At 37.8% G+C, this 13655-nt stretch overlaps 3 protein-coding genes across 3 annotated transcripts; 2 read left to right on the forward strand and 1 right to left on the reverse strand.

Annotated features, from left to right (window-relative positions):
• Positions 1-3855: 3855 nt before the first annotated feature.
• Positions 3856-7225, reverse strand: LOC132304676 (uncharacterized). Its single transcript, XM_059802412.1, has 3 exons — positions 7080-7225; positions 4971-5389; positions 3856-4784 (listed from the first exon to the last, which is right to left on the reverse strand). Exons 1-3 carry the CDS (start codon positions 7223-7225, stop codon positions 3856-3858), a joined length of 1494 nt encoding a protein of 497 aa, XP_059658395.1.
• A 753-nt stretch (positions 7226-7978) lies between these two features.
• Positions 7979-10815, forward strand: LOC132304678 (uncharacterized). The gene is made up of 4 exons (XM_059802413.1): positions 7979-8167; positions 8278-8469; positions 8669-10285; positions 10381-10815. The coding sequence occupies exons 1-4, from the start codon at positions 7979-7981 to the stop codon at positions 10813-10815; spliced, it is 2433 nt and encodes an 810-aa protein (XP_059658396.1).
• Positions 10816-12299: 1484 nt separating this feature from the next.
• LOC132305567 (protein NEGATIVE REGULATOR OF RESISTANCE-like) lies at positions 12300-12845 on the forward strand. Its single transcript, XM_059803195.1, has one exon. It carries the CDS (start codon positions 12392-12394, stop codon positions 12764-12766), a length of 375 nt encoding a protein of 124 aa, XP_059659178.1. The 5' UTR covers positions 12300-12391; the 3' UTR covers positions 12767-12845.
• Positions 12846-13655: the final 810 nt, after the last annotated feature.

Raw genomic sequence — 13655 nt, forward strand, 5'->3', positions numbered from 1 at the left:
ACAAAAATCTCTATTTGATTCAGTTTTCAGAAAACTATTTTCTAAAAATTCTGTTTTAAAACTATTCTCTTAGAATAGTTTTTTTGTTCTCTAAATGCTTGAAAACTGTTTTCGGAATTACAAACCAAGCAAACCCTTAATATTTCCAAGTTCTCGAATAATGTCTCACTTGTCGATGTCTCATTTGCTCAAAAACATAATATAAAAAAATCAAAGATAATATTCTAAAGAATCAACAGACATATGAATATATAATAACTCATATCAAATTAAAAATTATCATATATAATAGTCAAATAATTATACGAATAAAAATACTAATTAAATAAATAATAAATTAGAGCCTCCAAGAGCATGGCGGTGTTGATATAAATTTGAAAGGTAGGTCCTTGAGGTCTTGCTTTCGAATCACATTCCTGACTTGAATGATGCGTGTGTTATGGAGCCGATACATTTACTCTAAGAAATAATAATAATAATAAATTATAATAAATAAAAAGTAATGATTCTATGGATAGTTGTAATGGATGGTGCTTATTTACTAATTCAAAAGTTTAAGTGGTTGGATAGTATTGCATACCACTCTTACATACTCATTAATAATCGATCCAAATTGGATAAGGGATGACCCTCTAACATCCATCTTATTGCAAAATATCTACAAGTCTTGAATGATAGGTGTAGGTACTAGGCTCACGGTCAAACATAAAATAACAAATGATGAGATATAGCTCGCAACATAGTAGAATTCGAGGTAAATTAAGAATTATGAAAGTCTAGGCAAACTTGAGAGAGAAATAGAAAGAAGACGACAGTCTGCAGGTATACCATTGACTCCCTCCGGGGCAGAGGGAGGGGTGGCCATTATTAATGGTAATTTACTATAGAAAAATTAAAATTCCTTCCCCCACCCCCAGTTTTCAAAAATACTTATTTTTGTTACTTATTTATGGTTATTAAAGATGGTTTGTAAAAGAAATTGCTTGTGTTCCTCAAAGCCTAACTTTTTTGGAAGGTTATTATTGCAATCTTGATGTAACATATCATTACTCTATTCATATCATTCATACAATATTCAGTTTTATTATTGTATAGTACTTTATGCATATACACACCATTACTCTATTCATATCATTCATACAATATTCAGTTTTATTATTGTATAGTACTTTATGCATATACACACGTGCACGCTGCACACACACACACACACACACATATATATTGTTTGTTACAAATTAAAAATAGAAAAAAAAATATTTTAATTTGACAACCTTATTTATCGAGTGTCATATGTTCTTCTCTCCATTTTTTCTTTACATATCATTTATAGATATGTTAACGAAAAAAAAAAAAATCTAAAATGCACAAAATTACCCCCCCCCCCCCCCAACTTTATATTTCTGGCTCCGCCCCTGGACTCCCTTAGTGAATGTGTGGAGATGGAAAAAATCCAAGTGTGAGAGCATAACATCCCTCCACGTCTACGAGGATTGTCTCTCCTTGTCTCTCTGGTTTGGCCTCTTCCTCTTGGCCCATGTCCTTTTATGGCCAAAGGAGAGAATGGGTGATGCACCATGTGACAACACGTGTTGGCCCATTAACATAATAATTAAAAGAGATTAATTTCTCAAATAATTATAGCGTAATATTAATTAAAATGAGGTTAATTTGGTTTGGGAGTCAAAATGATATTTCTCTCTACAAGTTTGGTCGAGTTTTGACTCAATAGACCTTGGACTTCTGCCACCTAATCAAAAACCTTATTGGATCCTAGGTAATCATGAGTCCTGCTCCCAACAAGATCTTCAAATCTTCAATTTTCTGTTCAAGGTATGCTAATGACATGGTAAATTTGAACGTTGAACATAAAATGTAAGCCATTTTTGCTGATGTGGCGTAATCCTTTGACCATTTGACTGGGGGTGGCAATTGGGTGGGTTTGGAGAGGTTTTGAGCTGATCATAAATGGGCAAGTCAGTAATGGGTCAATAACCCATTATCAACCAATTCATGATGGGTAATAAATGGGTTGGATATTAAATGGGCTAGTTAATTCACATCCAACCCAATTACCCAAATATTTTTAAACACAAATTATCAAATTATTTTTGTTGTTGAATACCAAAAAATAAAAATAAAAAGAATTGTTCGTGTAGCAATTTTTCATTCACTTTTTGGTCTTACTTGTTACATTTTTTTTTTTTTTTTTTTCAGTATACAATTTACTCCGCCAGTAATATTAATTAATTATAAATATAGAGAGAGAGATTTAAAAAATAAGCTTTGACTGTTTTAAGTAGGAGTTTTAATTAGTTGGTGAAAATCCAATTTTTTTATATTTAACAATTAGACGGAAGAATATTAAATTTTTTTTTTTGGAAATATTTAAGCATATGTCAATAAAAATCAACCCCATCCATAGGAAGAAACAAAAATAAAAAATAAAAACACCGGCCCAATAAAGAGAGAAACCGAGATGGGGGGGGGGGGGGGGGGGGGGGAATAGAGAGAGTTAAAAAAAAAAAACCAGTAGTGAGAGAAACTGAGGGAAAAAGAGAGGAGAGAGAAAAAGCTCCTTATATATATATATAAGAAGCTTTGTCTGGTAACGTATTAAAAATTTAACAAAAAATAAAAGGTTCATGTAGCAGTTTTTCACTAATTTATTGGTTTACATCATTACAATTTTTTTTAAAAAAAAATTTGAATAAGTCACTTGTATATGTGTATATATATATAGAAAGTGAAATATATTCTTATATTTTTTTTTATCTAGTAAATATAAATTGAAGGCAAAATACGGTAATATGAAAAAAAAAAAAAAAAAAGGAGCGGAAAAAAAAGAAGCAGCAGCAGGTAGAGAAAGAAAATATTAGGGGTGTGCTAAAAAGTAATCAACTCGAAAAATCAAGTCGGATCGGACCGAATCGGGTGGTCTAGGCTGGTTCCATAACGGTTCGGTCCGGTCAAGGTTTCAAAATAATGGAACTGTGAATTTTTGGTTCGGTCCCTAATTAGGGTCTTACAACACTAGACCAGCCCAGACCGAACCGTTATAATATGTATATAAATATATGTTATATTTTATATATATGCTACTCTTAACTTTGGAAGGGATTTCAGCACAACGATCAAACGGAAGCCAACATTCATCATCATATGATATTTTTTTTATTTACTTTTGCTTCTCCCAATGTTTTGATTTTTGGGTGCGTGCCAACATTCTTCCATTATCTCATTTTTTTTCTTTGTTCACGCCGCCTCATTCTTCTTAGTTCTCATCGCCACGGGATCTAGTTGTTAATCAATCTCTCTCAAGTAGCCAGAAGTTCGGTCATTGCCGGCGATCTTTTATTGTTACCGTCGGTGATATCCTCTTTCACACACTCTCTCTCACTTTCAATTTACAAATCTCTGAGTCTCACGGCGTGTTTGCACATCAAGTACAACCAACAACGATAACGAATCAAATTTCTTAGTTTTCAAACACGGATTTGTCATCCTTTTCAGTTTTAACCTTATTTTAATTTATAGTGTTTAGCTTTTGGGGTCTATCCTAAATAAGCTAAACGGTCCCCCAAAACTGCCAAAAATAAGGCAAAGTGAGGCGGGTAACTGCGGGAACGGATCAAATTGCTATCCCTACTTGTGTATAATAGTCCAAATTGAAAAGAGTGATTATTTTAAACCAATAGGTTGAGCCCAGTGTGTGGGTGTCATAGTGATTTGTAAATTTCTGTGAAAATTTTTTCAATTTTTTTTTATTGGTCCACCTAAGCTTGGGGTGAAAGACTTTATAACAATTTTTTAATTTTATTTTTTTACCCTTGCAAACAAGCAACAACAGCCCAATCAAAAACCACAATCTTGGGCTGCTAGGACAAGAATATCAACAGGAATATGAACCAGAGTAGTATCGTGAGTTATTTGGTGACGTGAAAGCTGGGCAAGAGCATGGGCGACCCTATTACCATGTTTAAGCACATGGCTAAGTCGAGAAAAGGAGAATCGCCGAAGAGCCACTCTAACATCGAAAGATACAGACTGAATTTCAACCGGACCACAATCACTTCCATTAACTGCCTGAACCAGCAACATTGAATCCCTTTCAAACCACACCTGGACATAAGATGAAGTTAAAGCCCATAGAACTGTTTTACGCAAACATAAAGCCTCAGCCAAAGTAGCAGAAGAAACATAGAAGGAAGAAAAAACCATTGCCTGTAAAACAGTTCCCTTAGAATCCCTAAAAACAGCACCCCCACCTCCAACCTGGGCAACAGATGAAAAAGAAACATCCACATTACATTTAATAATACTCTCTGTTGGAGGAACCCAAATAGACGGGGAAAGAGAGGGTTGTGAAGCAGACCAAGACCCGTCCGGAGCAAAATGCAAAGTAGGACCGGTCGAAGTAGAAGCTTCCTTAAACTCCCAAAAGGAATAACAAGCCAACGAAATCACCTTAGACAGAGCAAAAAGCTTTCTATCAAAAACAAACTTATTCCGAGCCTTCCAAATACCCCAACAACAGAAGGCCACCAAACCTAGAACAGCCTGATTCTCATCTTTCGACACCGACATTCTCTGTAAGTTCATCCACCAAGCTGCAAAAGATGAAGGCTGCATCATTGAGAAATCAAACCTTAAAGGCAATAATTTCCAAATTTGTAGAGAATGAGGACAAAGGAAAAACATATGTTCTAAAGATTCCTCCTCAATACCACACCTGGGGCACACAACATCAATAACCATCTCGCGAACCTTGAGAAGTTGGCAAACTGGTAATGCAAGATTACAACGTTTCCACAAAAAATGCTGTAATTTTGGAGGGATTTTACATTTCCATATATTACTCCAACTAAATTGTTGTCGTGACACAATAGAAGCAGCATTCTAGGAGAGGACCTCGCTTTGTCGCCTCAATCGAGTAGCCTGATAATATGCGGACTTCACCGAAAACTTACCATTAGGCTCACCATCCCACCCCAATCGATCTTCCTTGGAAAAGAAACTGAAAAGACACCGAAGAATAGCGGCTACAATAGGAGGTGGAAATAAAAATTTAAGCCAGTCCACATTCCAACCAGTCCGTCGAGAATCGAATAACTCCACTACTAGATCAGGGAGCCCCACACGAAGAGGTCGAACTAGTTTACCAAAATCACCAGGGACCCGGCGATCATTCCAGATATTAATAGATAACCCATTCTCCACAATCCATTTGGATCCAGCAGCAATGAGAGACTGAGTAGACCAGATACTACGCCAAGACAAAGAAGGATTAGATCCCAACTGCATTTCCAAAAAGGAATAATTGCGCAAAATATTTGGCTTTAAAAAGCTTAAAAGCCATCCCCTTTTAGTACACCAGAAAATTTCAACCCTGCTTCGCCAACAAAGCATCATTATAAGCCTTAAAATTACGAAAGCCTAACCCCCCTTCATTTTTAGCGTCACATAAAAGGTCCCATTTAACCCAATTGATATAGGCAGAATCACCCTCTTTACCCCACCAAAAACTACGAACATGCTTTAGAATGGAATTACAAATTTTACGTAAGAGATTAAAGCATGACATGACATAGGCAGTGTGACGACCCTGGTTTTTTAGGCCAGCGTATCCTGTGATGAACCGAAGATTGACTCGATAACGGATCCGATAAGCGGAAGCGAAAACAGAAAACAAGACTCTAAGAAGTCAAAATGACCTTCTATGAGGTCGTGCAACTCAATGAGAACTGATGCGGAAGCAAAATGTCAAAAACATGACAAATAAGCCCCCAGGGGCAAAATAGTTATTTTTGAAAGTACGGATTTCGGTGCCACCGAGCACACCACTGGAAAGATAACGAAAAACTAACCAAGATGGACTCAAGAGTCACATGATTTGGGGTCCGGTTGATGAAGATATGAAACTCCAAAGTTTCATAAAATCAAACTTTTGGATTTTTTAGACAAGTACGGCAATGGTACTTTACAAGGGGTAAACTGGTCTTTTTAGACAAAACCAGATGAAACTAAGAATATCATTAGATAGACAAGTAAAAACTAATAAATATAGACTCAAGAATCACTTGATTCGGAGTCCGGGCAAGGAAGATATGAAGCCTCAAAGTTTCAAAAAAATAGACTTCTAGGTTCAAATCATTGTGGCAAGGGTACTTTGCAAGGGGTAAAATGATCTTTTTAGATAGAATTGGATGCAACCATCCATATCTTTGGATAGACCAGCAAAAACTAATAAACTTAGACTCAAAAATCACTTGATTTGGAGTCGGGACGAAGAAGATATGAAATCTCAAAGTTTCAAAAAATTAGACTTATTTTCAGGGTAAGAAATCTGGGCAGGAATAGTGTTTTAATAGCAAGCACCAATTAAATTTTTTTTTTTTTTTTTTTTTTTTCCAGAACCGAGGCTAAAAACGGACCCTTAAAGTTTGATTTTATGAAACTTTGGAGTTTCATATCTTCATCAACCGGACCCCGAATCATGTGGCTCTTGAGTCCATCTTGGTTAGTTTTTTATTGTCTTTCCAGTGGTGTGCTCGGTGGCACCGGAATCTGTACTTTCAAAAATGACTATTTTGCCCCGGGGGCTTATTTGTCATGTTTTTGACCTTTTGCTTCCGCATCAGTTCTCATTGAGTTGCACGACCTCATGGAAGGTCACTTTGACTTTTTAGAGTCTTGTTTTCTGTTTTTGCTTCCGCTTATCGGATCCGTTATCGGGTCAATTTTTGGTTCATCACAGGATACGTTGGCCTAAAAAACCAGGGTCGTCACAGGCAGGCAAAGCACTTAAGACTGATTTAATTAAAATTTCCTTACCTGCTGGAGATAAGAGTAGAGATTTCCAAGATGCTAAGCGAGTGGCAACCCGTTGTGAAATATATTAAAAAAAACATCCTAGTTGGAATGTCTAATAATCGCAGGCATACCCAAATATTTGGCAAGCAAACCTTCCTCCTGAATATCCAGTAACTGACACAATGCAAGACAATCCTCCAAACAAGTATTACGAGAAAATAGAGGATTTAGAAAAATTAATCTGCTGCCCCGATGCCAATTCATACCTTTGTAAGAGATGCTTAAGAAAATTGACAGATGACGGAGAATTGAACGGAAAAAGAAGGAAGGCACGTGAGGATGACAACGGTGCGAACCGTGTGATCAAGATGGCGACGACGAAAGATGAGGAGGTGGACGAGTTCTTCGCCATTCTCTAGCGAATACACGTGGCAGTTAAGTACTTCGAGAAGAAACGTAACGGCGAGGGCAGCCGTGAGTTCACGGTGTGGAGGCCGTGTTTTCTATGGCAAGATTTTGAGCAAGTTAACGATGTCAAAAACCCGGGCGGTAGAGAGGAGAGTGGATATTTGGATCTTAACGCAGACCCGGAAGCCAAACGTGGAGAATTAACAGTTAACGGTGCATTTTAAAATTTCTAATGTAGACTATGATATAACATTAACCAGTCCCTCAATAGTAGTAGTATTGTTTTTGAAATTTAATATGGTTTGGGTTCGATCTATTGTGCTCTTCTTGTAATTGTATTTTGTGTTCCGTGTTGTCGGGGGACACCGGCTAACGCTCAGGTTCGGATTCGGGATCTTGAAGCTCGATTGAAGGCTCTTAAGGAGCATGTGGTGGGTTTTGATCCTGTTCTTTGTTCTCAGTTAGAGCTTGAGCTTGGTAAAGCTTGGTGTGATGAGGAGCTCTTTTGGTTACAAATATCTCGGGTAGCCTGGTTAAAACATGGGGATCGTAACACCAAAGTGTTCCATCGGAAGGCAAAGATCAGGCACAGGAAAAATTCATTTTGGGTTTAGAGGATATGGGGGGTGTGTGGCACGACTCTAAAGACGATATCAGATGCGTGGCCGAAGATTATTTTCTCTCTATTTTTTCCTCCGTTCCAGTCCAAGAAGATTCTGAGTTTTGGGGTTCTATACAGTCTTGTGTTTCTCCATAAATGAGTAGTGCATTACTACGGGAGGGTTCGGTTGAGGATCTGCGAGAAGCTTTGGTTGGGATGGGTCCGTATAAGGCCCCGGGGCCGGACGGTTTTACGCCTTTGTTTTTTCAATCTAATTGGGATTTGATTAAAGAGGATCTTCTACATGGATTTAACTCTTTTCTCGCAGGGGTCTTCTTCCGAGGGGTATGAACTGCACTAATATTGTTTTAATCCCAAAGATGCTTCATCCTACTGTCATGTCTCATTTTCGTCCCATTTCTCTTTGTAATGTGGCGTATAAATTTTTTTCAAAGGCCCTGGCTAACCGGCTGAAGGACTACCTTCCTCTCCTCATTAATGAATCTAAGAGTGCTTTTGTGCCTCATTGTCTAATTCACGACAATATTATTTTGGCGCATGATCTCTTACATGTTCTGAAGAGGAAAAAGAATGGCAATTCTGGTTTTCTTGCTCTCAAGTTAGATATGGCGAAGGCCTATGATCGGGTGAGTTGGCCCTTCTTATGCAAGTTTATGACTCACTTAGGTTTCCATGCTCGTTGGGTTTCTCTGATGCTGGAATGTATTAGTTCTGTGTGTTATTCGGTGCTCATTAATGGTGAAAGAAGTGCCGGTTTTTCCTTATTTTGGGGTCTTCGTCAAGGCGATCCACTATCTCCTTTTCTTTTCTTGTTTTGCTCTGAAGGCCTCTCTCGCCTTTTTCATGTGCATGCAAGGAAGAAACAGCTTTTGGGTCTCCGTATGGGGTCCTCCCATTTCGCACCTCTTATTTGTGGATGATGCTTTAATTTTTTGCCGTGCAAAGAATCCCGAGGTGCATCGTGTCAAATTAATTCTGGACCGGTACGAAGCTCTCACTGGCCAGCTTATCAGTTTGGAAAAATCTTGTTTGTTTTTCTCACCTAATACTTCGGATGTCCAGAAAAATATTTGTCGGTCTTTTCTTGGCATTTCTATTGTGGACTGGTCTAATACCTATTTGGGTCTTCCAGCGGTGGTGGGGAGATCAAAGACATCAGCTTTGAATTTTATTTCCCAGCGAGTGTCTAAGAAGATTTCATCTCTGAAAGGTTGTTTATTGTCCAAAGCCGACAGGGAAATCATAGTTAAAACAGTTCTTGCCGCCCTTCCTACGTCTTCTATGCATTGCTTCCGCCATCCAAAAAAAAATTGTCAGTTGCTTTCAAGTGCTTTCCTTAATTTTTGGTGGAGTGGTTTGGAGAAATCTAACAAAATTAAATGGATTAGTTGGGAAGCCTTGTGTCAATCTATGGAGTCTGGGGGTTTGGGTTTTAAGAATGTGGAGGCATTTAATTTAGCTCTTCTAGCTAAATTGGCCTGGCGAATGGAATCTAGTGATGGGTCTCTTCTATTCCGTTCTCTTAAGCAGAAGTACTTCAAAGACTGTTCTTTTGTTGAAGCCCCTAATCGTCCTTCTGCGTCTTGGGTTTGGAAGAGTGTTTTGTCTGCTCGGGCAGTCATTAAAAAGGGTATGAAGTGGCAAATTGGTGATGGGGCTAGTGTCCAGTGTTGGAAGGATAATTGGCTCCCTAATATTAAGAATTCTTCTGTTACGTCTTCGTCAACGGGGGCTATTGTTTCCTTACTGGTTGATCTCATTCATCATGATGTGCATAGGTGGAATTCGGATCTGGTTTCCCGCTCTTTTAATAAACGGGATTGTGATCTCATTTTGCAGATTCCTTTTAGTTTGAATGGAGGTCTGGACTGTAAAATTTGGGGGGCTTCCAAGTCTGGCCGTTTTTCAGTTTCAAGTGCTTATTCGGTTGCGTCTTCTCTTCTTGGTCCTATTTCTTCCATGCCATGTGTTGAAGGCAGTAGCTTTTCTGCGGGCAGCAGTGCAATGTGGAGGTCTGTTGGGGATGTCCAGGCTCCTCAGAAGATTCAATTGTTTTTGTGGCAAAGCCTTCATGATAGAATTCCTGTGAATGAGCATTTGTTATTTCGGGGGGCGTCGGTTTCTCCTTGCTGTCCAGTTTGTGAAGGGGGAGTGAAAACAGTGGATCACCTTTTGTGTACATGTCCTTTTGCGATTATTGTGTGGAAGCTTTGCCCTTTGCGTCTTGATTTTGGTGGGGTATCTCCTTCCTTTTGGCCGAAGAGATGGGTTTTTATTTGTGCTCGGTGGGCTGATTCCGGGACAGCGGCTGCTTGTGTTGGCCTTGCTTCTTTTGTTTGCTGGACCTTGTGGAAGTGTAGGAATGATTTTATTTTCTCTCGTAAGCGGTGGGATCCATATGCACCTAGTCGTAGGCTCTTCAAGCTTTTCAAGAGTTTCAAGGTCTTGGGAGTCCATCTCTGAGTTTATGTCATCCCTCTTCCTCTATCTCACTTCTGTCGGCTAAGTGGTCTGCTCCCGAGATTGGTTTTTTTAAGCTTAATTTTGATGCCTCCTTTGATTCATCTCGTCGATTGTGTGGGGGAGGTTTGATCCTTCGAAACCATCTTGGATTTCCGGTTAAGGTTGTTATGGTGTTCTTCTCCCATGTGCACGGTCCGTCTATGGCGGAAGGTTTGGTTTTACAGGAATCTTTGGTGCTTCTTAAGCGGTGGGGTTACCATGGGGTGGTGGTGGAAGGGGATTGCCGTCCGGTTATGCAGTTGAAAGCTTCTGAGGTTGCTTTGAAGATGGTTCTTAATGATGTTTCTCCCCTGCTTCTTGAGTGCTTGGGTTCTTCTCTTGCATGGGTTCCTCGTGGCGGCAATTTAGTGGCTCACTTGTTAAGCAAAGTTGTTTTAAAAGCCGAATGTGGTGATTTAGACTGGAGCATTTGGCCCTCGTGGCTGTGTATTGCTCTGATCCCTGACTAAGTTGTTTCATCTGTTATTGGTTAGTGTTGTTCTGTTTGGATTTAAAAAAAAAAGTAATAGAATATGAAGAGAATGATGTCAATTCTCGCAAGTCTATTAATTTGACTTATTCGTGATAGTCTGTCGAACTGTGATAGATTTAGAATTGAATGATATTTAATTAAATTTTAAACGCTTAATATATAATTCAAAGTTTCGGTGCTCTTAAATCCAATATTCTTGTATTGGAATATAGCAACTTGATGTGGTACCTCATACACCGAAAGAAGATTTTAAAAAGGAGATGGGTTTTTCTTACGTGGCATTAGCATGTGCAAAGGGTTGGATGGATATGCAACCACATGGAGTGCGTGTAGTTTAAATTTTCATCCAGGACCACAAAAATTTTAATTTCCTTTTTCTTTTTGCACAAATTTTGATAATTTATAAAGTGCTTCCATTGAACTTTTATAAAATTCTCAAAAGATGGGGCTACAAAAGTTTCATATAAAGCAGTATGGTTCTATTACCACTAAAAGTTTAAACCCAGTATTCATATTTTCTCTATCTTTCAAACTCAAACAAAACATATAAAATACGTGATAAATTATGAAAGTTAAATATTTACTTTAGGGATATAAGTATATAAATTCGTCATTTTTAGTGAAACAATTTTTTAATAGTCCATATTAAAAGAGTGCGATTATCAAATTTTTACTAGTTATAACTATAGATATGGTCCGAATTTTACTGCATTCATGTGAAATGATCACTTTTGCACGGATTTAAATGCTCTGTTAAAAGAATAAATAATAAAAAAAAGCTTCTTAATAATCCATAAAATTACATTCCCCTCAAACTTGAACGAATGATTTTATAGTTTTACTTAAAAAATAATACGATGCATTGAGGGTATTCAACTCAAAAAGTTAAATCTTTGTTGAATATAAGTTTTAGATCCCTATTTTTTTACAAACTGATGTGGAACTCCATCGCTGCCCAACACATGAAAACAAAACAAATTAAATAGAAAGCAAGAAAACTTCAAAGTGCTAGTATTGGTGGCGGTCTTAACCAAAATTTAAACTAAAAAAAGAGGTACTGCTGGCAATAGAAGTTTCAAGATGGACCTAGTTTCGTTTTTGATTTAGAACACTACAAACCCTGCAATAGCAAATTCAACCTAATTGACATGCATTTATACATTGAGGGAAAATGAAAAATTGTAAATTTGTGGAAGAGACTCTTGACGCTGTAGTGAGCCCAAATGAGATGTCTGGGTTGTTGACCATTGAAGAGTGTGGCATGGTTCTCGTGTATACAATTAATGAATTATATATGCACTAAATCAGATTACGTATTGGTGTGTCGTTGCTTATCTTTCGTCACTTACTACAACGTCGACAATGAGTTCATCAAAGAAAATTCAACATTACATTCATTACTGTGGGCCTTTCATTTCGGTTTGGAAAAGTAGACAACGCGCCTCCTCCTATATATATATATATATATATTATATAATTCCAGACCACAACAACAACATCATCATCACCACAGAAAACTATTCCACAGTAGCAATTCTTTTGGCCAGAGTGACATGGGAGGAGTAGACAAGAGAAAACGGACAGACGACAGAGAAATGGGCGGAAAGAGAAGCAAGGCACGTGAGGATCATGACGGTGTGAAGATGGCGGCAACCCAAGAGGATGAGGAGGTGGATGAGTTCTTCGCCATTCTCCGGCGGATACACGTCGCAGTCAAGTACTTTGAGAAGCGTTACGCCGTCCCCGAGGGCCGCCGGCGTGTATTCACGGCGTGGAGGCCGTCTTTTACGTGGGAAGATTTTGAGGGAGTTAACGGTGTCAACGAGCCGGCCAATAGAGAGGAGAGGCCGGAGAGCCGATATTTGGATCTTAACAGCGACCCAACCAAATTAGTCACCCATCCGAAATTGAAAACAGTCCTAAAATAAAATTTTAGGATTTGTTTGACAATCGTTTTTATTTTGTACTTTTACTTTGATCAAAAGCAGAAGCAATGTTTTTACTTTAGAGCATGTTCAACACTATTTAAAAACTTATTTGATAACCTAAATTTGCTACAAGCAAACAAAAGCATCATTTTTATGTTTCCAATTTTAGCCTCAATTTTGGAAGCGCTTGGATATTATTAAAATGATATCAAATGTTACCAAACATGTTTTGTGTTTTTATTAAGCTACAGCACACTAACAAAAACAAAAAACACGAAACAAAAACATTAACCAAACAGACCCTTAGTACAGTTACTGGTCTTATGATAACATTAACTCATTCTTAATAGTAAGAGTAGGTAATATTCTTTGTAATTGTATTTTGTATGGTTGGATTTGTATGGACAAGCTTTATATTTTTTCAAATTTAATCAGTATTTATATAATTTTAATATGTTGATTCGATGCTTCCAAATGTTATATTAGTGTGAGACACGTGTCTCACACTCTGAAAAAGAGTTAATACAGAGTTTTCTCATGAACTTGATTGATGGAGGAAAAAAAAAAATGGTCCCAAGCTAAAGTAATTATGATAACAAAGTGTACCAGTTATTATGTGTAAAACGAATGTATTGGAAAGCAATTGAAGCATATATATATATATATATATATATATAACCAAGCAGCTATAAGAAGAACATTATGTGAAATATGTGAAAGAACAACATCCCAAAAAAGAGGACTTCTGAATAGCGCTGCTAAAACACGAGCCACCTCATTGCCATGCCTGTGAACATGGCGAAGACAAGCTGAGGAAAAACTCCGAAGTACCACATGAATATCAAAAGAAATGACCTGAATATCAAGTGGTCCAGAATCGAAGAATAAG

This window comes from Cornus florida, unplaced genomic scaffold, assembly GCF_030987335.1.
Source record: "Cornus florida cultivar Cherokee Brave unplaced genomic scaffold, ASM3098733v1 CherokeeBrave_3.0.0_Hap2_Chr04, whole genome shotgun sequence".
Classification (NCBI taxonomy): domain Eukaryota; kingdom Viridiplantae; phylum Streptophyta; class Magnoliopsida; order Cornales; family Cornaceae; genus Cornus; species Cornus florida.